This window comes from Ochotona curzoniae, unplaced genomic scaffold, assembly GCF_017591425.1.
Source record: "Ochotona curzoniae isolate NIBS_2020 unplaced genomic scaffold, NIBS_Ocur_1.0 contig_64, whole genome shotgun sequence".
NCBI lineage: Eukaryota > Metazoa > Chordata > Mammalia > Lagomorpha > Ochotonidae > Ochotona > Ochotona curzoniae.
The window spans coordinates 6,612,981-6,640,477 of record NW_024466502.1 but is presented as its reverse complement, the minus strand read 5'-3'; the positions used below and the strand labels follow the sequence as shown (position 1 = coordinate 6,640,477).

General features: G+C 41.1%; 1 protein-coding gene across 2 annotated transcripts; it reads left to right on the top strand.

Annotated features, from left to right (window-relative positions):
- Positions 1 to 104: 104 nt before the first annotated feature.
- On the top strand, positions 105 to 25,671 carry BIVM (basic, immunoglobulin-like variable motif containing). 2 transcript variants are annotated; one of them, XM_040991156.1, is made up of 11 exons: positions 105 to 454; positions 4,481 to 4,572; positions 5,545 to 6,141; positions 8,924 to 9,050; positions 14,310 to 14,405; positions 14,699 to 14,803; positions 15,329 to 15,423; positions 19,044 to 19,176; positions 20,245 to 20,328; positions 22,809 to 22,905; positions 24,170 to 25,671. In XM_040991156.1, the coding sequence occupies exons 3-11, from the start codon at positions 5,664 to 5,666 to the stop codon at positions 24,464 to 24,466; spliced, it is 1,512 nt and encodes a 503-aa protein (XP_040847090.1). In that variant the 5' UTR covers positions 105 to 454; positions 4,481 to 4,572; positions 5,545 to 5,663; the 3' UTR covers positions 24,467 to 25,671. The 2 variants fall into 2 exon arrangements, with proteins under 2 accessions (XP_040847090.1, XP_040847089.1); XM_040991155.1 differs by having other exon boundaries at positions 20,242 to 20,328.
- The last annotated feature ends 1,826 nt before the right edge of the window (positions 25,672 to 27,497 follow it).

Below are 27,497 nucleotides of genomic sequence, written 5' to 3'. Positions count from 1 at the left end.
CAGCGTCGAGTGGGTGGCACCGCGCGCCGCGCCGCGCCGGGGCTCCCTGGGATGTGTAGTTCGCCACAGCACTGGGGAGAATGCCCGCCGCCCTCCTCCCCGCCCCCTTCTCCCATGAATTGACATTTCTCTCTCAGCTTTCGGGGAACAGAGGCGTGGCGCTCAGGCTGGGCCGAGGGGCGCGCAGTTCTGCAGGCTTCACTGCGCTTTGGGATCTTTTTGGTCACCGCGTTCTCCGCACGTGTCGAGGGCAAGTATAAAACGCGAGCGGTGGCAGGTGTTGCCCATGCTGCCCGACCATCCGTCACCAGGCACCGCAGTCCAGAGAGTGGATCCAGAGTGCTCCGATGGGACCGGAGACCCCAGCCCGAGCGCAGCGGGAGGCGCAGGCGGCCCGCTGGAAGCTTTGAGCCAGGTCCGGAGGCGGGTTTCGCAGCAGCCGCAGCTGCAAGAGGTATCCGGTGCGGGCGCATTGCTGCGGGGGCGCGGGCTGGGCCTGCAGTGTCTGCTAGCTCTGGACGCAGCGACTGGCTCTCCGAGGCCTGTTTGCGCCCTGATGGAGGCCAACACTGCACTGGTGCCGATGTTCCAGGGTCATAAGGGGGTAGAGAAGCGCCAAGGAGAGAGGGGCAAGTTTCTTCTGGAACAAAGCTCGACTTGAAGGTGCCTAGGGGACACCCGCGCCCCTGTCTCCACGCCTCCGCGTTTGGGGAGACTTGGGTATCCAGGGCCACCCTCTCCCTGGTGGGATCTCGGGAGTCAGACCCAAAGCCGCCTCTTCCTCCTCTCTTTGGACCTCTCCAGCAGCCCCCCAAAACCGTTAGGTTCCCCTTGGGGTTCAACAGGGGTCATTTCCCGCTTTGTGTCTCGTAATTACTGTTATTATTCATCTCAACCGGTTTATTCAGAGGCCTGAAAGGAGCACGCTCCCTGGGGGCTGCCCCCACCTCCGGGTCTCCGCCCGCACTCTGCGCACTCCCCCTCGTGGCGACCCCAGTCTTCCGGTCCGAGCGAAGGAGGAGGAGCCAGGAGCACTGGCAACCCTCTGCCTGCTTCGGGACTGGACACCCTGGCCTTGGGGAGGTCCGTGGGCACCTGGGAGTGCAGCCGGCGCTGCCCCCAAACAGATTGGCTTTGCAGGTGAACCCTGGCTTGTGCAACTGTTGTCTCCGCCTCAGCGACCACCGAGCCTGGCTTCTCTGAGGCGGCGCTGGGACCAGTGCTGGGACCGCCACGCTTCGGAGGGCTCCTGGTATTCTTTCCTAGGCCCTGTGATGTGGGCTCTGGGGAGGGGGATCCAGTGTGCAGGAGAGGAGGGAGATTGGCCGGCTGTAAGGGAAGAAGGGAGGCAAGGTTGGGTTCTTTGGCCTTCTGGGTCCTGTTTGTTACTGTGGAAGGCTTTTTTTTTTTTTTTTTTTTTTTTTAGAGACTCTGAAGTGGTTTAGTTTTCCAAAGCCCTTAATGCCGAAGAATACAGGCTTAATAATATGTGCCAAGAATATAAGCTGGGCCGTGGATATTGGTTTTGCAAAACCGGTGCTTTCACTAGGCCTTTAAAGCTCATATTTTCTAAACAAAATTGTTTTGCAGATAATTAATGCTTTTGTGGCTTGTAATATTTTTTGAATAAGCTACCAAGTTAACCCTGCATTTGTATTTACTAGTAAAATTTCAGATAACAGTGCCTCACTTAACCTGGATCATGCAGCATCAACCAACACCAGGGCTTGCTGTTGGTGCTTGCCGCCATGTAAACCAGAAAGGTCTTGTTGACTGAGGCTTTGGCAAGTGAGGATGTATTGGGAAGCTACATGTGCAGGAGGCATATCTTGGGGGCCTTCTGTCCAACAGAACCCCAGACCACTGAGGGGTAAGGCAACAGTGCGGTTCTGCAGCAGAAACACTGGAGACAAATGGGTGAAGAATGTCCGTTTATCTGAGAGAGGTCACAAACTTATATAGGGTAAGAAAAGCAGGCAGGCAGTCCCAGCAGGGCTTCCACCCAGCGACACTGTGACTGACTAACAGAGATGTCTATCTCCCTGGACCCTCCAATGAAGTTAAGGGTCAGCAAGCACAGGAAACTGTGTCTCAGGACAGACTCATTACCTGTGGAAAAACAGGATGAATGTAACATTTGACTTCTTAGAGTTGTTCACAAAGGAAGTCCTAGCACAATTCGAACAAGAGCAAGGAAGAGAGACTGGGGTACAGCCCAGTGCTCTTGTTGCATGCGCAGTGAACAGGTCATGTTGGGTTCTCTGCCAAGGGGCACAGTGTGCCATGTGCCTGTGGCCTCCCACATGGGCTAGGCAGGCAGAGATCCTGAGGCAATCTCCCAGGGCAGAGACGTTGATCCTAAAGGTTGATGCACGTGAGATCTGATGTGTAGATGAACCCTGTGGGAGAAGCAAACGGGCATGCAGAGTTTGAAGAGCAAAAGAAGCTTCCCCTAGAAAGTGATGATTGAGCAGATATCTGAAGGTGGAAGTGGAACTCACAGAGCAGAGGAAGGTGGGTGCTCAGATAACCAAGTCCTCCAGGGAACACAGGGAAGGGAAGGTGGGATGAAGTGATGGAGTCCGTTGATCAGGACAGCCTGGTGGAGCACGGCTTTCGTTTTGAAGACAGACGGCTTCAGGCAGGGAAGTTTTGTACTCTTGAACATGTTTTGTAGTCCCCGTGCGCAGATCAGTCATGGAATGGCAGCTTGTGGGCATAGAATGGGGAGTAGTTTCTAGAGACAAAAGGACATGCAAGCTGGGCCCAAAGGCTCTGGAATGGACAAAGCACACTGTACCTTAGCATTTCCTGAGGCTGTCATTACGGAGGGATACGGTAATCCTTGGCTGTAGTGACTGTGAAACTGCTCAGTTCACTTGCCGGAAAATGGGTTTGAGGCACAGAGGACAGACATAAGCCAGTTCGTACGAAAGGAAATGAATGTGGCAGTGCAGCTCATCAAGGGCTTTTCTGAAGGATTCTCGCCCGGATATTTGCCGTCATCGTTTGGCTGGGGTAGTTTTTACACTTGGTAATCCCTGCCCATAATGTTTTACTTATACAATAAGAGCTACAGATAGTATATGAATTTTCAAAGAGAAATGTACATAAATGGAGTCAAAAGAGAATATGTTGATACTATACAAAACTGTATAGATCAGTATAAAGTCAGTCCTCTTATTGGTGAACTTTCTGTTTTGGTAAAGCCGTGAGCTAAGATGTCATTTTTGCTGGGTGACCATTCTTTGCAAGCAAAGAGATCAGAAACACAAACAAAATCAGTCACATATTTTTAAATGAATGAAGTGCTATTTGATGTATATTCAGAAATTCAGTATGTTCAGGCAAGGCATATGATAAAGATGCATATGATAAAATTTTTTTGTATCAAACTAACATTATCTTTTAATTCCGTTTTTCCTTCTTTTTAAAAAGTTTATTTATTTATTGGAAAGTCACATATACAGAGAGGAGGAGAGATAGAGAGGAAGATCTTCTGTCCAATGATTCACTCCCCAGGTGAGCGCAACAGCCAATGCTATGCCGATCTGAAGCCAGGATCCAGGAACTTCTTCCAGGTCTGCCACACGGGTGTAGGGTCTCAAAGATTTGGGCCATCCTCGACTGTTTTCCCAGGCCACAAGCAGGGAGCTGGATGGGAAGTGGAGCTGCCGGGATTAGAACTGGCGTCCATATGGGATCCCGGTGCATTCAAGGCGAGGACTTTAGCCACTAGGCCATGTTGCCGGGCTCTTAATTCTGTTTTTCAATGAACATTGTGAAGTGCCCTAGTACTGTCTGCGGATCCCAGCAAGCTCACCCCTAATTTATGTGGTCGGTCGTTCCTTGTGATATTTTTGATCAAAATATTGCTTATCTTTTATAAATGGGCCTATTTCATGAGATCACCTCATGGACACAAAGTCAGTCCCACAGGTAAAGCTCTGTCCAGCTTGAGGAAGGAGAGCATGGCCAGGTGGAAGCTAAACTGACGTGGGGGCACCTTCTGGAGGAATTACCGCCAGCTCTGGTTTTGCATGGTAAAAGATTCACAATGTCCTTCTACAGCCCGGCTTCATGACTCAGTAGCTAAATCCTTTGCTTGCATCTGCTGGGCTTCCATCTGGGCCTTGGTTCATGTCCCAGCTGCTCCACTTCCCATCCAGCTCCCTACTTTGTGTCCTGGGAAAGCAGCTGAGGATGGCCCAAAGCCTTGCGAACCTGCACCATGTGAGAGACTTGGAAGAAGTCCTGGCTCCAGGCTTTGGATTGATTTAGCTCAGGCTGTTGCAGCTATTTCGGGAGTAAACCAGTGGATGAAGATCTTTTTCTCTGCTTATCTCTGTAAATCAGGTTTTTTCAGAAAAAAAAAATTTTAAAAAGAGGACTTTTTTTGGTGAGTATTGTTTAAATAAATCGTTATCTTCTTTGAGTGCCTTTGGCTGCTATTTAAACTTGTCTCTGTTTTGTTTTACAGAAGAATCTGTCTAGAGTTGAGATTAGACTTGAATATTCCTGAGGCTGATTGCAAGTTAGTGACTTCTGCCTTGAATCTGTTTTTCTGTTCAGGTAATGAATCTTATAACAATGAAAATCCTGTTCTTGTTGTCATTATTGATTTAAGTCTGTGACTGTTATTCATCCTGTATCTTTTATGTCTATACATTTAATAAAATTATCTTGCTAATGCATATTTAGATAGCTTTTTTGAGGTTAATAAATGTACCAAAAATTCACCTATTGAAACACACAGTGCAATGATGTTTATTTTACAAAGTTGTAAGTTTATTACTATAATCAGTTACATCATGACTCAAAAGTGAACTCTGTCATTCCCAAGCTTCCATCCCTAGACAAACAGTCACTTGCCTTTTGTCTCTATAGAGTTGCCCATTCCGGACATTTTATGTAAATGAAATCAAACAGTTGTGTGACAGACTTCTTTCATGTTGTCTCATGTTTCTAAGGCCCATTCAAATTGTAGTGTACATGAATACTTCACATCTTTATATTGCCAAGCAATATTTCCATTGTGTTATTATAACAGTTATTCATCCATTCTCCAATGGATGATCATTTGGGCTGTTTCCATTTTGTCATCCATAAATAATGGTGTATTAACATATGTGTGGACATGTTTTCATTTTTCTTGGGTATAGACGCAGCAGTGAAATGGCTGAGCCATATGGTGACTTTGTGTGTGATCTGTGGAGAAGTCTACAGAAGTGGATGGGCCTTTTGTGTTCCACTTGCAGGGCGGGAAAGCCACACTTGTTATCTGTTGTTATCTGTTGTTCAGTTACAGTCACCCGAGTGGGCCTGAGCTTGTATCTCACTGTGGTTTTGATTTGCATTTTCCTGATGGCCAATGGTGCATGACTTTTCATGAGCATTTTGACATTTTTTGTTGTTTTTGAAGAAGTAACCAGTTGTAAAGTCAGTAGTTGAGTAAAAAGCAAGTGAGTACCACTTGACACGTTCTTGAGAGCTGTTTGTTGTGTCTGGTGGATGGTTGATTCCACTTTCTCTTCATTTGTTTAGGAGTCTACTTTAGGAGTGCTCAAGTTCTGATAGAATGATGTGAACACTTCTTCTGTTTCTTGATAAGCGTGCCAGAATTGCAGCTTCTTGACGGGCACGGAAACTTGCAGTTGCATTCAATGCCTAACATTGCAGAAACAGAAAGGCCCAATGATGCTGAAGATGGTGAGCCCAGGCCTGAGAGGAAATCCCCAGAAGAGAATCTCCAAGGTGCTGTAAGATCTTTCTGTGCCAGTGCCGCCGGGGCACCCGTGGGTCCCAAAGGAGATGGCCATTACCCTTGGAGCTGTCCCGTGACTCACACACGGGAGAAAATCTATGCCATCTGCTCGGATTATGCCTTTCTCAACCAGGCAACCTCCATCTATAAAACCCCGAATCCAACCCGCTCGTCCTGCCTCCCGGACAGTACCTCTTTGTCTGCCAGGAATAATTCATCAAGATATGTGGGCATCTCCACGAGCGCTTCTGAAGTGATATATAATGAAGAGAATAGCCTGGAAAACTTATCCAATAGCTTGGACAAGCTACCTCTCGCATGGGAAATTGATAAATCTGAGTTTGATGGGGTGACCACAAATTTGAAACACAAATCAGGTAAGAAATAAGCACATCACTTCAAGTTTCTCTGTGATAAAAACAGAACAAATACTTTCCTCATTTTCCTGACGTTAACCATGCTTCCCTTTTATGATGCTGAACACGGACCCCTGCTATTACCTTGTCTGTCATTGTCATTCAAACCAAATAAAATGCCATGTATTTCATTAACATGCTGCTCATGGAAGCAGCAAACATCTGCTTTGCATTTTGAGAGTTTCAGAAATCTGAAATATTGTAAAATACAAATGTTGCAGACAAATGCATAGTAGCTTAGAAACTATTGATGTATTCCAGCCTCTAGTTTTCTTCTTTATAACACTGTGACTTTCCTTACTGCTAATTTTTTTTGAGCACCCGAATGTACCACTGAGCTGGTTGTGTACTGTGCAGTTTAAGAGAGTGGCACCCCATAGGGTGCAGTGTACAGCCTCCACACTTGCAGTGAGAGGATGCTGTGGAAATTCCAAGTGTTTTTTCATTGTAGCTGGTTCCATGGTGTGAGGGTGAGCATTCTGGCCTCTGAAGCCAACCGATGTTTTCAAATCACAGTAATACATATAGGAACTTGATGTGGTTGGTACTTATAGCTTCATTTTATAGGTGAAGGATTTGTGCCTTAGGGTAAGTCTGCCATCCAAAGTTGTGTAGTCATCTGTAATTACTCTAATTTTTTTTCAGACTTTGCATGTAGGGCCTTGTAAGTCTTTTAAAATAAGGAGCTTTGGAAAGTGTTTTGTCTTGTTTATTAGATGTTTTTAGAGAGGTAATAGATTCTTTTAAGAATAGGTATGCAATTAGCTTGATTCTCATTAATTTACAACAAAGTTTAGTTTATTCATTTCATCTAATTTCTGGACATGAATTTGTATTATCCAGCACCTACTGGGCTTTTGTGACCATTTCATTCTTTTTTTTTTTTTTAAGGTTTATTTATTTTTATTGGAAAGCAGATTTACAAAGAGAAGGAGAGACAGAGAAAAAGATCGTCCATCTGCTGGTTCACTCTCCAAGTGGCTGCATCCGCCAGAGCTGAGCCAATCTGGAGCCAGAAGCCGGGAGCTTCTTCCTGGTCTCCCACACGCGTTCAGGGTCTCAAGCCTTTGGGCTGTCCTCGACTGCTTTCCCAGGCTATAAGGGAAATGAGGCAGCTGGGATACAAACAGGCACCCATTTGGGGTCCCAGCACATGCAAGGCAAGGACTTTAACCACCAGGAATCACGCTGGCCCCCTCCAGTTAATTTTTACAACAAATGTATTTAAAGTAAAATATATATGAAAGATATTCAAGTATTCGAGGATATGTATCTAAAATGCTCATAGTACTTTAATGAGATGAGGTGTGGAAAATAAGCAATTTATTCATATTCTGATTTGTATTACAAATTCTGATTTGATTTTAAAGTATATGTATATTTAAAAATATACATATACATACATATATCTGAAAGGCAGTATAAGAGAAGAATTCACACACAGATCTTCTGCCCTCTGGTTCACTCCTCAAATGGCTCCAACAGCCAGGGCCCAGCCAGGTGGAAAGCTGGAGCCAGGTCTCAAATGTGGACAACAGGTATTCGAGTGGTGGAGCTGACATTTAGTGCTTTCCAGACACATTACAACGAGATGGATAAAAAACAGGCAGGAGTCTCCAGTAGCACCTTAACTCACACCCCACAAAGCCAGCCTTTGTGTATTCTTTTGACTGTGTAACAACACATTGGTGTGGTTCAGAAACTAAAACCACAAAATCAGTGTCAGTTCTTCCTTGAGCGGGAGCGAGTGGCACAGCATGTTCACAGTGGGCCAACAGCACCTTTGTTCCTTGTATCCTATATTGGAATGCCTGGGTTTGAGTCTCAGCTGCAAACCCAATTCCTGCTGCCTTCTTTCCTTCTAGTATGTGCTCCAGAAGGCTGCAGTTGATGGCTCAAACACTTGGGGCCCTGCCACCCATGGGGGAGACACAGATTCAGTTCCAGGCTCCTGGCTTCTGCGTGGTGTGGCCCAGCTATGGCTCTAGTGGGCACTTGGGGCCACTAGCCAATGGAAGATTTCTTTCTTTTTTTTTTTCTGTTGGTCTCTCTGCCTTTCAATTAATTAATAATTAATATTAAGAGGGAATCCTTATGCTCCATCCTTTTGTGTAGTTTTCAGTTCTTGCCTTCCTCTGTTGCTAACCACCATTCTTTGTCTTCAGTATGTGTATGCATGTGTGTATGTCAAGATGTGTTTGTGTGTTGCATGCATGTTTACATCCAGGAACACAGATACTTTCCTACTTCCTGAGACTGAAGCTTTAATGATGTACACATGTGCATCATTCCTGCTCCATTTTGTGATCTCTGCAGGCCTGGAGGTGTTTTTAAATATCACATCAATATTTTATTAGCTACCCTGCTTTTACTTTTTAAATTGAGTTACGTTAACATGATTTTATTGTAGCATAAAAAGGTTTCATTTTTTGCAAAGCATATTAATGAACATTTCATTGTTTGTAATTTGATTTTCTAAATGTGGTTAAGGGTGTTGTGATTTATTCCTTTTTGGAATTGAAAGACAAAAGTCCAATAGTTGAAGTAGTGGTTGAGTTCATTTATTTTCTCTCTTTCAGTGGGGAACTGTCCTTGAAAATATGTGTATCACTGTAATATTTTTTGCAAATATCATATTTACAACTAACACCACTTACTTTTTAATTTTCGTGTATAATTACTCTTTGGTATGATAGCTTACTTTTTTTTTAACTTCTGCTTATTTTATATTCTTGTATGCCAGGAAATGCAAAGAAACAAATTTCTAAGAAGAAAACCTTGGATAAAAAGGGCAGACATCAGAGGGAGTGTATTCAGCATTCTCCTCTTGAAGATATTAAACAGAGGAAAGTGTTAGACCTCAGACGATGGTAATGTTATGTCCGTTTTGAATTTTTAAAATACTCTATATGTTTGCCAATGATTTTGCCAAAACGAGACTATATGAAATTGCACATTAAAACTCAGATTCAAAATAAAAGTTAAAAAACAAAACAAAAACAAGAAAGACTAGAAAGACTAGAAAAACATTTTTTGTTTCAGATTCTTTGAGGAAAGATTGTCCATTTTTTACTTGTAATCCACACTTAGAGTTTAGACTTAACCACAAATATACACACTGTTTTCCTTTGATATCTGTTGGAGGTGGGTGATGCATCCACAACCTTCTGTGATACAATTCATGATGGTCGAGTCCTTCTAAAATGGCATCGTATCTGCCTAAGTATGTATATCATCTTGTGTATTTAAACATTTCCTTTGTTTCTCATAATAGCTAAGTGTTCTGTAATAGTTGTTGCTTGGGGAATAGTGTCAAGAAAAAAGTGTGTGCTTGTTCAGGGCTGAAGCACCTCGCACCTGCCCCACAGTGTCTTGGACCCACTTTTGGTTGAATTCCTGGTTGGGGAGCCTGTAGATATGAAGAGTTGAAAACTTCCCTTTGAGGCTGAGGAAGCTTCTGGAAAGAAAGAGAAGGGAAGAATGCTCTGAGGGGAAGCTCACCACTGCAGTCTAGCCAGATTAGTGTTGGAACGGAAGGACATATGGATATAGCAAATGTCGATAAAAATGTTTCCCTGGTCATAAACTAGAGCAGTCCCCAAGTAGGACTGATGAAGAAGTGTGAGATTTCTGGAAACCTCCTTCCCTCCTCTGCTCTCTTCCCGTTTCCCTTCTCCCCGTTTCTTCCTGCTCCACTTCTACTCCCTCCCCTCATTTTCCTCCTCTTTCCCCTTTCCTCCTTTTTTAAATGCTTTGAGGCCAGACTTAGTGTTATATAAGAAAATATTTACATATGTATAAACTTCCTTTGTAGCTATACATAAAGATAATTTATTTCTAACTTTTATTTTTCATGATCAATTCTTCTAGGCTCAGGGATTTCTCCTTCCACCCTCCTCGCCATACCCCCCGTTTCCCCTATAATAATGGTATAGTGCTTCAGCGACAGTCACAAGTCCATGATTCTGCTATTTAAGTGTATCATGACATTGTAGGTGTAGACAATGGCAGATAGTCCAACATCCTATAGTCAAGATCTATTGAATAGCTTCAGTGGGAGTCCATCTTTTATTTAGAAGTGGAAATGCTTACTGCAGAGTATCTTCACTTCATGGTATGCTTGTCTGCATTATACAGTTCCTCTAAATATATGTATATACATGCTTACCTGTATATCTATTTATTTTGGACTTTGCATGAAGGTTTCCTTATAAACTCAACAGAACACTACATAATATTGAGCTTAAAAGATAATTCCAAAGGTGGAACTTGGTAAAAATGTCACAGCATCGTGATCAACTCTGTAATGCAGTAGGTTAAGCCTCTGCCTGCAGCATCAACATCCCATATGGGCACGGGTTCGAGTCCTGGCTGCCACTTGTTTCAGGAGTCAGTCCAGGTGGGAATGGTTTCCAGGATTATAGTGTGCCATCATTTCTTTGAAAGATTCAATATTCTTGTTTATTAGAAAGTGTAAGTATCTGTTCTACTCCTTTTTGTGGAAGAAAACAGTGTCTGCCGTTTTAAAGATAGCTGTCAAAGACATGAGTGTTCCTCACTGGGTGAACGGATAAAGAATCTGTGGTGTGTGCTTTCGTGCAGTGAAATGTTTTTAAACTTCCAAAGGAAGGACCTCCTGTCCTACACTAACACATGGATGAACCGTGAAGACACTGTTTAAGTGTAGTAAGCTAGACACAGCAACATTCATACCACATACCTCCACTTATATGAAAGCCAGAGTCGTAGGAAATGAAAGCAGAGTGGAGGTCGCCCGTTATTGGGGATACGGGGAATTTTCTGGTGAGTACAATGTTACAGGTGATCTCTTCAACAGTGATGTGAGTGTAGTTAATACTTTGATACTGATTGTGTGCTTAAAAATGGTTAAGATGGTTAACTTAAGTGTTCTTTAAACCAAAATGAAAGAACAAAACAAAGGGAGGATATGACAGGTTTGATGATGTGACGACAGCAAAGCTGAAGCCAGACGTCAGACCCTCGCAGCTGGTGCTCTTGTCGGAACTGCGGTTAGTAATTATCAACGCAATTCAAGAAAAGGTCATGTACAGACGCTTAACCTCAGCTGACTTACTCAAGCAAGTAAGGGTACAGTCCAGACAAAGCTCTTTATCTCAAGATGTGATTTATATGATTTCCAAAAATGAGTTAAAAGAGATTTTATGACAACAACAGGAAAAATACTTGGCAGACTCTTTAAAAGGAGATGAAGGAGAAAAATGAAAAACAACACAAAGATAACAATCACATTAGAAACAAAGTAACAACACAAAAGATAAGGAACAAAATTGTTCTATGGTGGGCAGGTGCAAGGAAATCATACAGAGTCCCAGTGGGAAAGAATGAGGCTATGATAACAGCGTGGATGAACATGGATGACAGAGCATCCAAATATGACTAAGTGGTGTTTTTGAAGGGATGAGAACAAGTTAAAGAGAAAGTGGTGGCTGAAAGATATCTTCCTCCAATAAAGACTGGAGTTTGCATAGAAAAGGGAAGTCCTACTTCAGGCAAGAAAAGTTATATTTTCTGGTTGAGTTACCAAACTTCCAGCACAAGTTGTCGTGGGAGTCCAGGCACACGAACAGTTTACACAAAGGTCATTTCCTGGTAGTCTCAGTATCAGCTCTCACAATGGCAGCCACAGATGCCAGGCTACATTGGGGTTACAATTTCCCAGGGAGAGGAGCAGTCACCCAGGGATTTTATATTCACGTTGTTATTCAAATGTGGAGGCAACAGACTTTGCAGTCTTCCAGTAATTCCAGGACTAAAACATCTGAGCCTTACCCTCTCCACAAGAAATGCAAACCAACCAATCTGACTGAAAAACTGAAAAGTACGGAAATGGGAAGAAAAACAACCAAGTCACATTGAAGTCTGTTTATAGGAAGTTTGGTTATAGAAGAGAATTTTCATTAGAGTCATGAGTATATAAACATTTGTGGCATCTGGTATGAAATATGAGGGCTTTATAAATCAAATAGTGCGTAAGACTAGTATTGTTTTTACAAGGAGAGTTTATCTAAAGTCTTGAAAATAAATATAAGTTGAATTATTCATGTTGTGGGTTTTTTCCTGATGCATGCAAAACTAGTTTGTAGATTTTCCTGGGTGTTTATTTAGTGTGTTAGATTCTTAGAATCTAGCTATACAAGAGTACAAGTTGGGTGGCTTAAAATGGCTTGGAACAATAGAATCTATTCTTTCACAGTTCTGGAAGCCAGAATCTGAAATCAAGATGTTGGCAGGGTTATGCTTCTGCTGACACTTGTTGGAAGAGTCTGTCCTGTGCCTGGCTCCTGGTGCCTTGCCAGCGGCCTTTGCTGTCCCTGGGTTTCCAGCCTTAGCACTCTAGTAGCTTTCTGGTTTCTTCTCACATGTCCATGTCTCCACGCTGGGTTCTCTTTGTGCGTCTCATTTTCTCTTCCTAGGAGGACAGTAACCGTGCTCCAGAAGCACCTCACCTTCAGTGAGTGTAACGACCCTACATCCACATAGGGTCACATTCACAAGTACCTGAGATTAGGACTTCATTGTTTAGGAAGACTTAGTATATTATGTTTAGTGATCACTATTATTTTTTTGTGTCTCTAAGTCTTAATGGTGTGTAGATTCTGGATTACCATTGATTTGTGTATAAATCTGTGCATACATTATGTAAACATGTATATTGTTCGTGTATATAATTATATATGAACTATGCATAATTTTTGTGGTTTTCTTTCTGTGATTGTTTAAGACAACACTAATGTTGGGCTTAGTGTTGGTAGTTCTTCTCATTTTTGTTGACTTATTAACACTGATTAGAATGTAGATGGGGTAAGATCATTTAAAAGCTAAACTGTGTCTTCCTTGAAACTGAATAATCTGTGCTTCTTTTCCAACACAATGGGAGAAATTCTTTGTACACTAAGCAATAGATAGGGGACTAGTGTTCAGAATTTACAAAGACCTTTAGAAAGCCAATGGCAGAACGAATAAATGTGAAGAAATGGGCAAAGGACCTGAGCAGGCATTTTTCAGAAAAACAGAGTCACATGGCTAATAGACATGAAAAAATGCTCAGGCTCCCTAGCTATTAGGAAAATACAAATAAAACCACATCGAGGTTCCACCTAACTCCAGTGAGATTGGCCTACATTCAGAAGTCTACTGATAACACCTGCTGGCCTGGGTGTGGGAAAAAAGGCACCTTCCTTCACAGTTGGTGGGACTGAAGGCTAATTCAGCCACCATGAAAGTCAGTACAGAGAGTACTAAGAGGATTGAAAATTGATCTACCATATGACCCAGCTATCCCACTTATGGGAATATATGCAAAGGAAGTAAAATCTGCATATGAGAAAGTAACCCTGTATCTAAAGCAGCACAATCTACCATAGCAAAGATATGGAAACAGCCCATATTCCTGTTGAAAGAGGAATGGATAAAGAAACCATGGTATATCTACTCCATGGACTAATACTTAGCCATTAAAAAGAATGAAATTTTATCATTTGCTATAATATGGTCCCAAATAGAGACCATTATACTCTATGAAATAAGCCAAAAGAACAAATATCATATGTTCTCTCTGATGTAAGGCAACATTCTTGCAAAATACAAGATATATATATATATATATACATATATATATGAAATATATATTCATAGATGCACTCTCATAGACAAATTGTATAATGTGGCTAGCATACCTGGAAGTGAAGATACCTTGCATTTCTACTGCTCCTGAGTAAAGGAGGACTCTCACTGAAACAGTTAAACATACCTCAGTAGTGTGATGCTAGATTTTCCGCCTTTATCTATACCTACAGTGCCATGTACATGTGGGCAGCAGAATGTTGGACCTGTAACTGTTGCCAGTGGACTTTGCTGCTGTAATAATATGGGGGAAAAGAGGGATGGGGAGGTAGGAAGGGAGAGAGGGGAAGAAAAGGGAGGAAATTCCTATACTTACAAACTGTATCAGGCATAATATTTTAAGTGAATGATTGTATAATGAGCCAAAGTTTTTATTTAATATTTCTGGTTTCCATGAGTTATGTATTTGTGTAGAGCATGTTTTATATTTATTGAAGCAGTGAAAACCATCTTTTGTTTCTCAGGTATTGTATAAGCCGACCACAATATAAAACTTCCTGTGGTATCTCTTCATTAATTTCTTGTTGGAATTTCTTATATAGCACAATGGGAGCTGGCAAGTAAGTATGACAATTGATCAATATCCCTTCAATCCAAATTTATAAGTAATCTGGTGTTGCTTTTTCTATAGTAGAGGATTTTTAAGAATAGGTATTTCTATAAATTAAGGGGAAAACACTGCATTTTATTGTAAGCATTTTAGCTTAAAGTATATATATCTATTATTTTAGATAAACTTAAAGTAAAAATATTACTGAAATTGTTTGCAAATAGGACATTAGTATTGGAGTAGGTCACGTTTACATATGACTTCAATTGTAAAATGAAAAGCAATTTTTAAACTTTTTTGTAGTCTTCCTCCTATTACCCAAGAAGATGCTCTGCATATTTTGGGCTTTCAGCCTCCATTTGAAGATATTAGGTTTGGTCCTTTCACTGGAAACACAACACTTATGAGGTATGAAGATTTGACTCCTAGTTCTGTGTCGTAATACTGCTGTAGATACATGTTGATGCTCAACTGTCCATCCACCTGTTGGAAATGCCAGGCTCAGAATGTGCTTAAATTTTTCTAGAATCAGTATAATGCCATTTAAAAGAGTATTTATTTGAAGGGCAGAGTTACAGAGAGGCACAGACAGATTGTGTGTGTGTGTGTGTGTGTGTGTGTGTGTGTGTGTGTGTGTGCGTGCGTGTGTGAAGAGAGATTGGCCACAGTAGCAGAGGCTGGGCTTTCCCTCTAAGAGCAGGGATGGGAAATGTCATCCAGGTCTGCCAGGTAGGTGGCAGGAGCCCGGGTACTTGGGTCATCAGCTGCCGTTTTCCAGCAGGAAGCTGGTGGAGCCACCAGGATTGAGCTGGGATGGCAGCTAAGATGCTGGTGAGGCAGGTAGCAGTGTGACCCTCAGTGTCTTGCCCTAGCCTGAACAATGCCACTTCTGCTACAGGGCAGTTTCTGTGAACCAATCTTCTTCATTTTCAGATGGTTTAGACAAATTAATGACCATTTCCATGTAAAAGGATGTTCATATGTTCTGTATAAGCCTCATGGGAAGAACAAAACTGCTGGAGAAACGGGTAAGCACATTAAAAGACAATTCTTACACACACACACACACACACACACACACACACAGAGTGTCCTTCTCAGGGACTGCTTATTTTGATTCATGGGAAGAAACCCTCAACTCAGTCTTTTTCCTTTCATATTTCTTTATCCAAGCAGGAAATCATAATGATAATCTATAGGAAACTTTTCAATAGGCAGCTTAATATTTTTGCCTGTTCTGATCTTTGCATGTAGACGTTTTCAAACTTCAACACCAGTAATAAACATTAACACATTACATTGTCTGGGTCCATGCTCTGTATGTATTTGTACATGTGTGTGATGTATACTAAAAAGGCCTCTTTGATGAAACAGTATGGAATTTGCAGTTCTTCCTAAAAGGCAATATAAGGATTTGAGCATATTTGATGTCAGATCTGCATGACAATGTGTAATGACAGAATAATAAGCTGTGACACAGTTCTGTTATAAAATAACCCTGGTTGTAATGAGGATATTAATGGAATTGATCCTAAGGATTATTTTATTTATATGCTAATTAACTAATTTTTGTTATGTGCGTTTTTTTAACCTTTTCACTTTATGAATCAAAATATTATAATACTTTTCTAGAGAAAACATATGCCAATATTTGTCAGAAATTGTAAGGGAGAATTTTATTCAATACTTCTGAAAAGTGGGCAGCAGGTATGAAAGATCAAACTCAATTCTAAAGCAGTCATGGCCAAAAAGCAGAGGTAGGAGATCAGTGGGCAGAATATTGCTGGGATAAAAATTACTAAATTACAACCCATCAAGGTTGCAATGATTCTTTCCAAACTGGCCTAGCAGGCTTCCTGTTAAAGTCAGGCCGCAAGCTTTGGCATCAAGGGTTGGGGAAATGAGGAACTTGATCAGATTCCAGACTTCTTCTGGGTCTCCCACTGGGGGTTGAGCCCAGGGACTTGGCCCATCCTATGCTGCTTTTCCAAAAACAGGGAGCTGGATTACAAGTGGAGCAGCCAAGACTCAAACCAGTGCTCATATGGGATGCCAGTACCACAGATGGAGGGTTAGCTTGCTACACTGTTATGTTGGCCCAGGCAGTGCAATTTCTTTTCAAGGGCAATTCACCATGAAGAGGATGTGACCTCTTCACTGGACTCTAGGGATAGTTGATTCAAAGAATACCATTCTGAAATTTTAAAATATTTTTTAATCAAATGTTCGGTCCAACTTCTCAATAGCAAAATTGTATTAAATGTTTTTATTTCTAGATGCTTTTGAAGATCCGAACTTTATTTTGTTTCCCAGTACTATATGCTGATGACTTCCCATGTTCTTTGTGATTTGCTTAAATGGAATGATTTGATGTTATTATTTATAGTCTCCATAAGTAATCCTGGGAGTGTGGCACTGATTCCTGCTAACATTGTCACCTGTTTAAGTGACCCATAACGTCCAGTCATTTTCAACTGGAGGACAGGGAAGCATGTCCACCCTCTCACTCCCCGTCTTCCTTTCTTTGGCTTGGGGATGGTTTTAGACATGTTACTTCCCAGTCTTCTTCACTTCCTCATTTTCCCTTTGGATGTCTGCAGTTCTCATGATTGTTTTCTCTATAAATAAGGACATGGGTCTGTAGGGCAGCTCATCTCCTTCCTCCCTGGAATTTTCTTGCCTTCTGCTCACTGGTCAGCCATCACACTCACACCCTGCTCCCTGACTGAAGCATCCTCGAGTCCCAGCTCCTCTGGATACCTCAAAATTGCTGTTGTACTGATGGTGTGCAGCCGTTTGGTATACCCTGTCTTATCTAGCATTTCATGTTCTTAATGTAAGGGTTCAGCTTGTTCATAGAGACTGGCCTGACCAGCCCATTGAGTCATGGGTGGTGCTGGTGACTTCATGCATATCGCTCCCTACTCTGCTACCTGTCTACAGGCAGTTCAGCTGTGGAGATGAAATTTGGACTCTTTTCTGAGTTTTGATTCCCATGTGTCTTCATTGCTTGGAGGTGTCAGTTTTTCATTTGTAAGGGAAAGTCAACCAAAAACTGCCCAAGGACTTATGTATTATTTGGCAGTATGAAATAGAGATTTTAGTTGTAAGCACCACTGCACTTGGACCAGCTTGAAATAGAGATTTTAGTAGCAAAGGCTCTCTTGCTGAATAAGGATGCTCTGGCGATTGCACATGTGTACAAATCTGCAGAAGGCCTGGGTGAATCTGGAGAAAGAATTTAAGCCAGATGTGTCACTCTCTGCGTGGGCATGAAAAAGTGTGTGTGTGTGTTTATGATGGGAGAGGAATAGGGTGGTGTGGGGGATGGTGTCCGCAGTTCCTGTTCTCTGCTTTAGCTATTAACCTGCTGCTGTTTGTGGTCTTCAACTACTTCAGTGGCCAGGGTGGATCGATTGTTGAAACTGACTTGTAAGCTTTTATCTGCTATTTTTAGGATTTCCCATCTTAGTGGGCTAGTTCTTAATGAATAATTTAGTTTCTTCCAGGAGACATAAATTAATGAAACTGAAGTGGGTGACTTCAGGATTGAGTGCTGGTAAAAACTTGCTTCTAATAGTAATGCTTTCTGTATTGGAAGTGATGATAGTTACAGGAACTAGAGGAGGTGGAGCAGCCGTAATAGGTGGTGGTGGTGCTATCATCTGTCTGTACAGCAATGTTAGTAATTTGCTTGGCTTGGGAAAACTGCCCCTGTAGCGGGTGTAACTTCTGTGGAGATTAAAATGTCTGTGTGGGAAAGTTTGCATTTTGGGAACATGTCACATATACAGTGTTCTTTAAATTGGAATGTGTGTACTACATTCCTATTAGATTGTTTCTAATTAAGGTTCCTACTTTTGTGTGTATTTTATAGGGACATATTAGTACATGAGGATATGTGTAGAGTTTGTAAACACATGTTCTTAAACTGAGCATGCTTATTCAAAAAATTTTAATGACAGGTGTACATAACCAGAAAAGTTGAAGTCATTTGGCATACACTAGGCACTAGATTTGTGGAATAAGTACATTTCCTAGACAACTATGTGTATAAGGTTTCATAAAGAAAGCTATACTTCAATTCTTTAACTTGTTATTGATTTAGAATTTCAGTCCAAAGTATAAAACTGAAAATAAGCTCCTTAATGTTTTTTGTATTTTTCAGTAGCTTTTCATTTCCTTTGCACTATCAGTGTGTTCTAAGTAATGGCTTTTCTGGCCTTAGAAAGTCATTTGTGGGGCCTGGCATGGTAGCCTAGCAGCTAAAGTCCTCACCTTGCACTCGTTGGGAATCCCATATGGGCTCCAGTTCTAATCCCAGCAGCCCCGCTTCCCATTAGCTCCCTGCTTGTGGGAGGGCAAAGCAGTCGAGGATGGCCCAAAGCGTTGGGACCCTGCACCCATATGAGACCCATAACAAGCTCCTGGCTCCTAGCTTTGGATTGGCTCAGCTCCAGTCTTTGCAGCCACTTTGGGAGTGAATCAGCAGACGGAAGATCTTCCTCTCTGTCTCTTCTCCTCTCTACATATCTGATTTTCCAATAAAAATTTAAAAAATGATAAGTAAATCTTTAAAAAAAGAAAGTCATTGGTGTGACCTTTGGACAGTGCTTCATGAACGCTCACCTGAGTTCTGCTTTTCCAGCTGCAGGGGCCTTGTCAAAGTTAATGCATGGGTTGAAGGATGAATCTCTGGCATACATCTATCATTGCCAGAATCACTATTTTTGTCCAATTGGCTTCGAAGCAACTCCTGTTAAACCCAGCAAAGCATTCAGGTAAGCATTGATATACTTTGTACGGATTGTTCACAAGGAAGAAGTGTTGTAGAAAGTGTTTTCAGAAACGTTAAGGAGTAGCCCAAGTTTCTAAGAAGTTGGGAGGCTGACTGATGTATTTTCCCTACTTTAAGGGTATTCTTCTAATTATATAGCTTATTGTTTCACAGAGCTGCATTTAATTAATTTTGCTGCCAGTGGTTATAAGAGCAATCCCCTTATTAGGAGAGACTTGCAGGACACTTTCCATGTTTGTCTCAGTGTCTTCATCCTATGCTGCCCAGGAGCAGTGCTAAGAAGAGTGTCATCGAGGAATATTTTGTTAGAGCGGGAGATGTGAAACTCAGTGGGGTCCCCCCCCCCCCGTGCCCTGATTGTAAGGAAGCTCAGAGCCAGTTCTTATTTCTAATGTCTGGAACAATATTATACTCATGGTTATATTTGCTTCCTTCCAACCCAGAGTTTCTATTTTATTAATTGGATATGTTTACTTGCAAGTAAACTCTTATTTGTTTCATGTAAATAGTCCCTGAAAATGAGAGGGTGGCTGAGTTTTAATCTTTATTTTTTCCCCATCCTTAGCAAGTTTTCTTCATGGTGGGCTGAGTTAATGCTAAAGTAATTGCAAGCAAAGGTGAAAGAGTTCTAGTTAAGATGTGGTGAAAACGGAAGCCATGAACATTGAGTTGCCTTAGAAAGTTCATGAAAGAATAGAATTGAAAGGTTCATTTTTAGTTTCTGTACAGCTTTTCCAAACATGTGTTCTCCATGATATCTTTGAAGAGCCCCTTGAATAAAGGTATTGGCAGCTGTGGTCTTCTCATCCATTGAGATAGTAGCTGGGAGACGGATGACCCTCTTCAAGGGAGAGCTGGAGGTTGGACTGGAAGAACTTGGGTTGGTCGTTCGAATAGGATGGGTTCCTTTAGACTGGAAGCTCTGTGGAGATTTCTCCATGTACTAAAGATACAAACTTTGAATATCTTTTATTAGTATACAATTAAAGCAGTGAACTCAAGGGAGTGAATGGCCCATGAAGCTCACGGTGATACTTGTTGTATTTAGCAGGGGTCCTCTTTCATCACAAGAAGTAGAGTACTGGATTTTAATTGGAGAGTCAAGTAGAAAACATCCTGCCATTCACTGTAAAAAGTACGTTTATTTCCTTTTAAAAATATATTGGTTGTAATTATATAAGTAGATGAATTTTAGGCATAATATATTTTTATTGCCATATTACCCTCATTTTAATTTCTATGAAAACTCTGTTTTTTTATTTCTATCACCATAATCATAAATGAAATTACACAATATTATTTTGTGCTTGCTTATTGACTAAAGTAGCATTGTTCATTTTGTGGAGGGTGTCTGGTTATTTCTGAATATGGTTTGTGTATGGGCATACCACAGTTTGCTTTCTTTGCTGGTTGATATGTATTTGCATTGTTTTGAGTTTTTGATTTATTGTGAATGAATTTTTTGGGAACATTAACATGCAGTTCTTTTAAAAAAAAGGATGTCTGTTTTATTGAAATGTAACTTGTAAACCATAAACTTCAACCTTTACAAAATGTACAACTCATTGTTATTAGCTTAGTCTTAGAATTATGTGCTAGTCAGCACTAATCTAGAACATTTTCATTCTCCCAAGAGAAACCATATACCCATTAGCAGTCACTTCCCATTGCCCCGCAACCACTGCCGTCTGTTTTCTGCCTGTTTGCTTTTGCCTAATCTTGACATTTCATATAGATAGATTCATGTAGTATGTAGCATTTCATGCCTGAATTCTTTCCTTTCGAGTAATGTTTTCAGGGCTCATCCATCTTATTTCTTGTCTCAAAATGTCATTCCTTTATATGGAGAAATACTTTTCAGTCATATGAATATTTTGAATTTTGTTGTATGAGCCTTTTACAGGGTGAATGTTCTTTTTCTTCCCGGTAGCTACACAGGACTGGAATGTGTTTTTAAGAAATGGTGAGAAAGTTCTCCAAAGTGGACTTACCCTTCTGATAAAGAGAAATTTTTGATTTTACTTGTCACTTTCATCTATTTTGTTCTTCTGTTTAGTGGTATTTTGTGCCTCTTTAAGACATTTTTGCCCATACCAGAAGCTCAAAGGGGTTTCCTTCTAGAAGCTTTAAAGTTGTATTTTTGGTGTTTTGATTATTTGTGCTTCATTTCAGTTCATTTTTGTGTGAGGTAAAGGCCAATTTGATCCTCCCCTGTGTTTGTACATCCCCATTTATTTACAGAAACTTTTCTAATTTGATTTCTCTTATGCCTCTGCTGAAAACTGATTGATTATACATGAGGAGATATTTAAAAATTCTTGCAAGAAAGACTATTGTGAAAAACTGTGCCTGGATTTTGAATTTTTAATCAAATAAGCTTATGTTTTCATTCCCATTTTCCATGGACTTTTGAAGTGCCCTTGTGTGCGTTGTCTGATGTCTGGTCTGCTGGGCCAGTTCTCTTCCCTCTTGCCAATATCGCAGTCTCAGAAGGAGGAGGATGAGTCCTCTGAGTTTTCCTCCTTTTTCGGGTTGGTTTTTTTCCTACTGCAAATTGTACCTTTCTTTAAACATTTCAGAAATTGTCCATTTCTGATAAAACACCTTCTGAGAGTGTGATTAAGTTAGAGCTGATTGTTTACTTTCGGAAGAACTAACATCAGAATGATACAAGATCTTCCAGCCTGTGTACATGTACTGTATTTCTGCTAGGAGCTCTATTTCAGCAACACTTTTTATTGAGTCTTGCATGTTTCTTAAGGCTTTTTATTGAGTCTTACATGTTTCCAAAGTGTTTTATAATACAAATCTATTTTTAAAATATTTCATTTTCCACTTGTCTGCCTGTTCTACACAAATATATAGTTGATACTTCCATATAAACCTTGATTTGTGCATCTTTTTAAAGATACAGAATTAATTGGGAAAGCAGAGTGACAGAGAATAATATATTCTACCACTAGTTCCCTCCCCAAATGCCAACAGGATCTGGGGCTAGGCCAGGCTGAAGACAGGATAATGGAAATGAATCCGAGTCTTCCACATGGGTGTTGTATCCCAATGCTTCAAGTGTCAGCTGCTGACTCCTATGTTATGTGTTTGAAGGAGGCTGGATTGAAGCAGAGTTGGGGTTCAAACCTAGGCATTGTACTATTGGATGTCGGCATCCCAAAGGGTGTCCTAGCTGATGGACCAAAAGCCTGCCACCAACTCCTGTATCTTTACTAAATATGTTTTATTAATTTCAGTAATTGTTAAATTCTTACATTTTCTGTACGGTTGTGCTCTCTGTTAAGGAAGTTGTATTGCGTTTAATTATTTTGAAAATGTGGTCTATAAAGAAGGTGTGGCATGTACTTTGACTGAAAGATGTCATTTAATATGTTGATATGTTTTACAGGAAAGTAACCAGCTTTAAAGTGAGAAAGTTGGTAACATTTTGATAAATATAACTGTCCTAAAATCAAGACGTTATTGAAGATTAGTAGACAGAACAATGCTGATAAGAGAATTACTGCCAATTATTGCCATGATAAGATGGCAGCAGTTGGCTCATGTGATAAACACTTTGTATCTAAAGAAAATTGCATTTTGTCATTTCTCCTTAATCTATAGATGGGCTGATATTGTTACTGATCTAAACACTCAAAATCCGGAATACTTAGATATCCGGCACCTAGAAAGAGGGCTGCAGTATCGAAAAACAAAGAAGGTAAGAAGAACATCATTAGATTTTTGAGACATTTTCCTATTAACCAAAACGTAGTACTTAATTCAGCACTTTTAACAGAAATTAAACACAGATTATTTTAGAAAAGTGAATATTTTTCAAAAGTTTAATTTATTTATTTGTTAATTTGAAAGGCAGTGACAGAACAAAGAGGGAGGGAAGCAGGAAGGGAGGTAAACAGAGTTAATTCTCAAAATGGCTTCACTGTTGGCTGGAGTTGGGCCAGGACAAAGGAGGAGCTTGGAACTGTCTCAGGTCTCCAATGTGGGTGGCAGGGGTCCAGACAATTGGGCCATTTTTCCTTCCACTGCTTTCTCAGGTGCATTATTGGAGAACTGGGTTATAAGTAGAGCAGTTGGAAGAACCAGCACTCTGATTGGAGATATTGGTATTGTAAGCAGTGATTTAACCCACTGTTATCTTAACACTGGTCCCATGAAATTGTTTTAAGGATACAGGGGAATCCTTTTTCAAAAATTTGAGAGACAGAGAGATAGGGAGAGTAGGAGGAAAGGAAGAAGAAACATGAGCGAATGTCCCCATCTGCATGTTCACAAATCCTACCATAGCTGGGGCAGAAGCAAAAGCCAGACACTCGGAGTTTCCCACATGGGTAACAGGGATCCAGATATCTGCTCCGCCATTGCTCTCTCCCAGGGTTGCGTTAGCAGGAAGCTACAGTCAGAAGTCTCAGTCAGGAATTGACCTCAGCCACTCCAGTTGAGATGTGAGCGTATTAACTGCTGGGTCAAATGCCTGCCCCTGAGGTATGCTTAAATACATCAAATGATAGCAGCAGCCCAGCTTGAATGGAATTAACTGGCTGTCGGGCAAAGCCATGTGTACAGAGAAGGCTGTGTGGAATTGCTCTCAAAAGGAGGGTAGACATGTGCTTTAAATTTAGTAGATGTTCTGTTGCTATAATCCTGTTATGTATAAATGAAGAAGAGGTAGCAGAGGAAGACAAATGATGCAAGTGCTTGAATTGGGCACATGGGAAAACTACAGGGTGTACTGAGAGTGAGTGGTAGAGAGCCATGTTTGGGGAGATGTTTTGGCTTCTTTGGGCAATGTTACATTTGAGAAATCAGCTGAAAGGAAAGATGCAATATGATGTGCTCTTACTGATGCCTGAAAAGAAAAGCACTGTTTTCAGAAAGCTGGAGACAATCCACAGAATCCTAGAAATTGGTATAATTTTCTAATTTTCCTTTTGTTCTTCATGCAACTTTTTTTTTTTTTTTAGGTTGGGGGAAATCTGCATTGCATCATAGCATTTCAGAGACTTAACTGGCAAAGATTTGGTCTTTGGAACTTTCCGTTTGGAAACATAAGACAAGAATCACAACCTCCAGCACATGCCCAGGGAATCGCCAAATCTGAGAGTGAAGACAACATCTCCAAGAAGCACCGTGGGCGTCTGGGTCGATCCTTCAGTGCCGGTTTCCAGCAGGACTCGTCGACATGGAAAAAGATGTCGAGCATCCATGAGAGACGGAACAGTGGCTACCAGGGCTACAGTGATTACGATGGGAATGACTGAGCTTGCTGGACACTGACAGCTGCTGTTGTACACGTACTAGCCAGGACTGTGTGAAAGTAGAAGACTTTATTATGTTTTCATGACATAGAAACAGATGTTGTGGTACAAAACATAAGCTTATAGTTAGTTCTCCAGTAAATAATCTTGTATTTGACTGTGATGGGCGATTTCAGACACATCACCCGAGAAGCACAGACTATTAGCCTTTAAAGTTAAGAATATAGGATTAATCCAGACAGAAATTTTCACAAAATCCAACAAAATTATAACTGCTCTGCAAACAAATCAAGGTGATCTTAACAGCATAAAACTTTGCATACTGAGAAGCTTGAAGTGATTTCTAATAACTTGATCCGTGGATATTTGCTAAAGAGAATTTTATTCCTAAGATCAAGCTTTAAGTCTCCATCTGCTGTTAAATAAACGGGGACTTTGGAGTTCTAGTTTTTGCTCACATTTAAAGCTCATTTAAAATTACTGAGCCTGGTAGTTCTTTTGCCTCTTTCAGTATCTCCCTGCCTCATTTGTTTCCTGATGAATTTTCTCAGGAATTTTGATGGAGGGGCAAAAGAGAAAACACTCAAGAAATTCATGGTTTTTTTTTTCCCTATGGGTGCAAGTGTATAATTTATTTCACTGATTCAGATATTCTAGACTTGAGATTGACAGAAATCGTGGGTCTTGAAAGCTGTCTTTGTCTAAAATTATCTTTTGTTTTAATGATAAAGAGGAAGTGATATCTGTTGTCTCTATTCCCCGTGTAATCTGTGAAGCCAGATCTTTTGCGACTTGACTGGTCCTTCACTATGGAGTCCTATGTGACAGGTGCATTGAGGATGCGTTAGGAATGCAGAAAGTCACTCATGGGACCCTTTACACAGAATCTGAGCTTTAAAAAAAAAACAACAGATAGATAGTGAGCTGTTTGAAGTGCTAAGTATCTCAAATTGTGACTCTCATACATTTGAACTGCTCTCTAGCTGCTGTTAGGTTTTCTTGTCAACTTGTGACTCACAAGTGACTCGTGTGTGTTGTTTTATTTCAGGGTCTTGTTTGAGGACTCAGATCAGTAACTTGGTGATGACAAGGTGCTGAATACGTTGGTAACCATATCGCAATACACCTCAAGGAGAGGGTTCAGATTTTTATTTAAAAAATATTTTCATTGTTTTCTCTTGAATTTTATATCCATTTATTCATTCATACACACCTAACCTACAGAAGGGGATATATATTATAAAATGGTCACTTTTCTGAAGAGAATATTTTGCTTGAAATGCAAATGACTGAAAGATATTTGTAGGTTGTCAATTTGGTTACTTCATACTGGAACTTTTAAAAGGTTTTCATCTAATAAAGTTTTGTTTTTCTACTTTTAATCATCTGAATGTTTTTGAAAATTTATTTTAGGGAGGGGGTACCCTCAGAACTTTGAAGTACATGGTACGTTTTCACTTTGGCCTCACCAGTGTGTTTTAAGGAATTATCTTGAATTCTGTTTTTATAGTCAATGAAACAATATCTACTATGGCTATAACTTTAGATTTCTGCAAGACTTTATACTAGGTAATAGAAATTTTGATTTTTTTTCCTAAAGATTTATTTTTTATTGGAAAGCCATATTTTAGAGAGAGAAGTAGCTACACAGAGAAAGATCTTTTGTCCGCTGGCTCACTTCCTAAGTAGCTGCAACGGCTAGAGCTAAGCTAATCTGAAGCCAAGAGCCAGGAGTTTTCCACATTGGGGCAGGGACCCAAGGCTTTTGCCAATTCTCTGCTGCTTGCTCAGGCCTCAAGCACGGACCTGAATGGGAAATAGAGCAGCCAGGATATGAGCGAGCACCCATATGCGATACCAACACTGTGGTAGTGGCTTAGCTAATTACACCATGGTGGGAACCCCACAAATTCTTTCTAATACAGTGCTTTATTCATCTTCTAAAGGAAATAATTCTTTTCAATGCAAATATACAATCCTTAATTGCTCTTCCTTTGAAAGTATTACATAAGAAAATAGCTTTTGTGGTTTTTTAAAAAAATTTTTTTTAATAATCTTACTTAGTTGATTAGGGTACAAAGGGCCAGGGGTTGCACAATGAAAGTGGGTAATACCATTGTTTCCACGCTAATATTATCATTTTTTCCCTGTATCTGGGGTTAGGGGAGTAACAGAGGAAAAGCCCCACCCAGCCTCCCACCCATCCTAGATCCCCAGTCTGAGATGTGCTCTGAGGGTCTTGCTTAAGCAGTTTTGATAGTTGAACAGTTCTGGATTGCTGCCAATCTCGCTGTTCCAATCTCGATGAAACCTATTCAGAGTCCACTGGCTGACATAGTCTCTTCATGGTTGGGGTTCTGAGATCAGCAGTTCAGTTGGAGGGATCTTCCAAGAAACTTCATCTGAGATGATCCCAAACTTGATTCTTGCATGAGTTTGCCAATACTGGGTCCAACACCGTCCATCACACCAATCAGCTTATGCACAGGCTGGTCGTTGCAATTGCTGGGTCAGTTCTGTTTCCAGTCCCGTCTTCCTCATGAACCAATGGGTGTTATGGTCCAGCTCGATGCTACCCACTTCATACTTGGTCCTCATGCAAACCAGTGGGAACTGCAGCCTAGTTGGGGTGACTCCCCAAAACCCCCACCAGTTCTGCCCCCTACCCTGGTTCCCATGCTTGCCAGTATGTACCGCAGGCTTGTCCAGTCTGTCCCACATCCCATTTAGCTCTTGTATGTGTCAATGGGCATTGAAGCCTAGTTCAACCCAACCAACCTACTATCCAGCCCACACACATACTGGCAGGTGCCTTTCTGTCTAGTCACCCCTGCCCCTGTCCTGGTTTTGGTGCTCTCCAGTAAGAGTGGTAACCCAAGAGGGAGGTGCCTACTATCTCCCTACTAGGCCACTTCCACTCCCAGATTATGCACTCTCCAGGTGGTTCTGGCATTTGTCTTGACAGAATTAGCTCCCAGTGCCAGCCTCTGCCAGCTGATGCTGCAGCTAAGCCCAACCATCCTTCACCCACTGC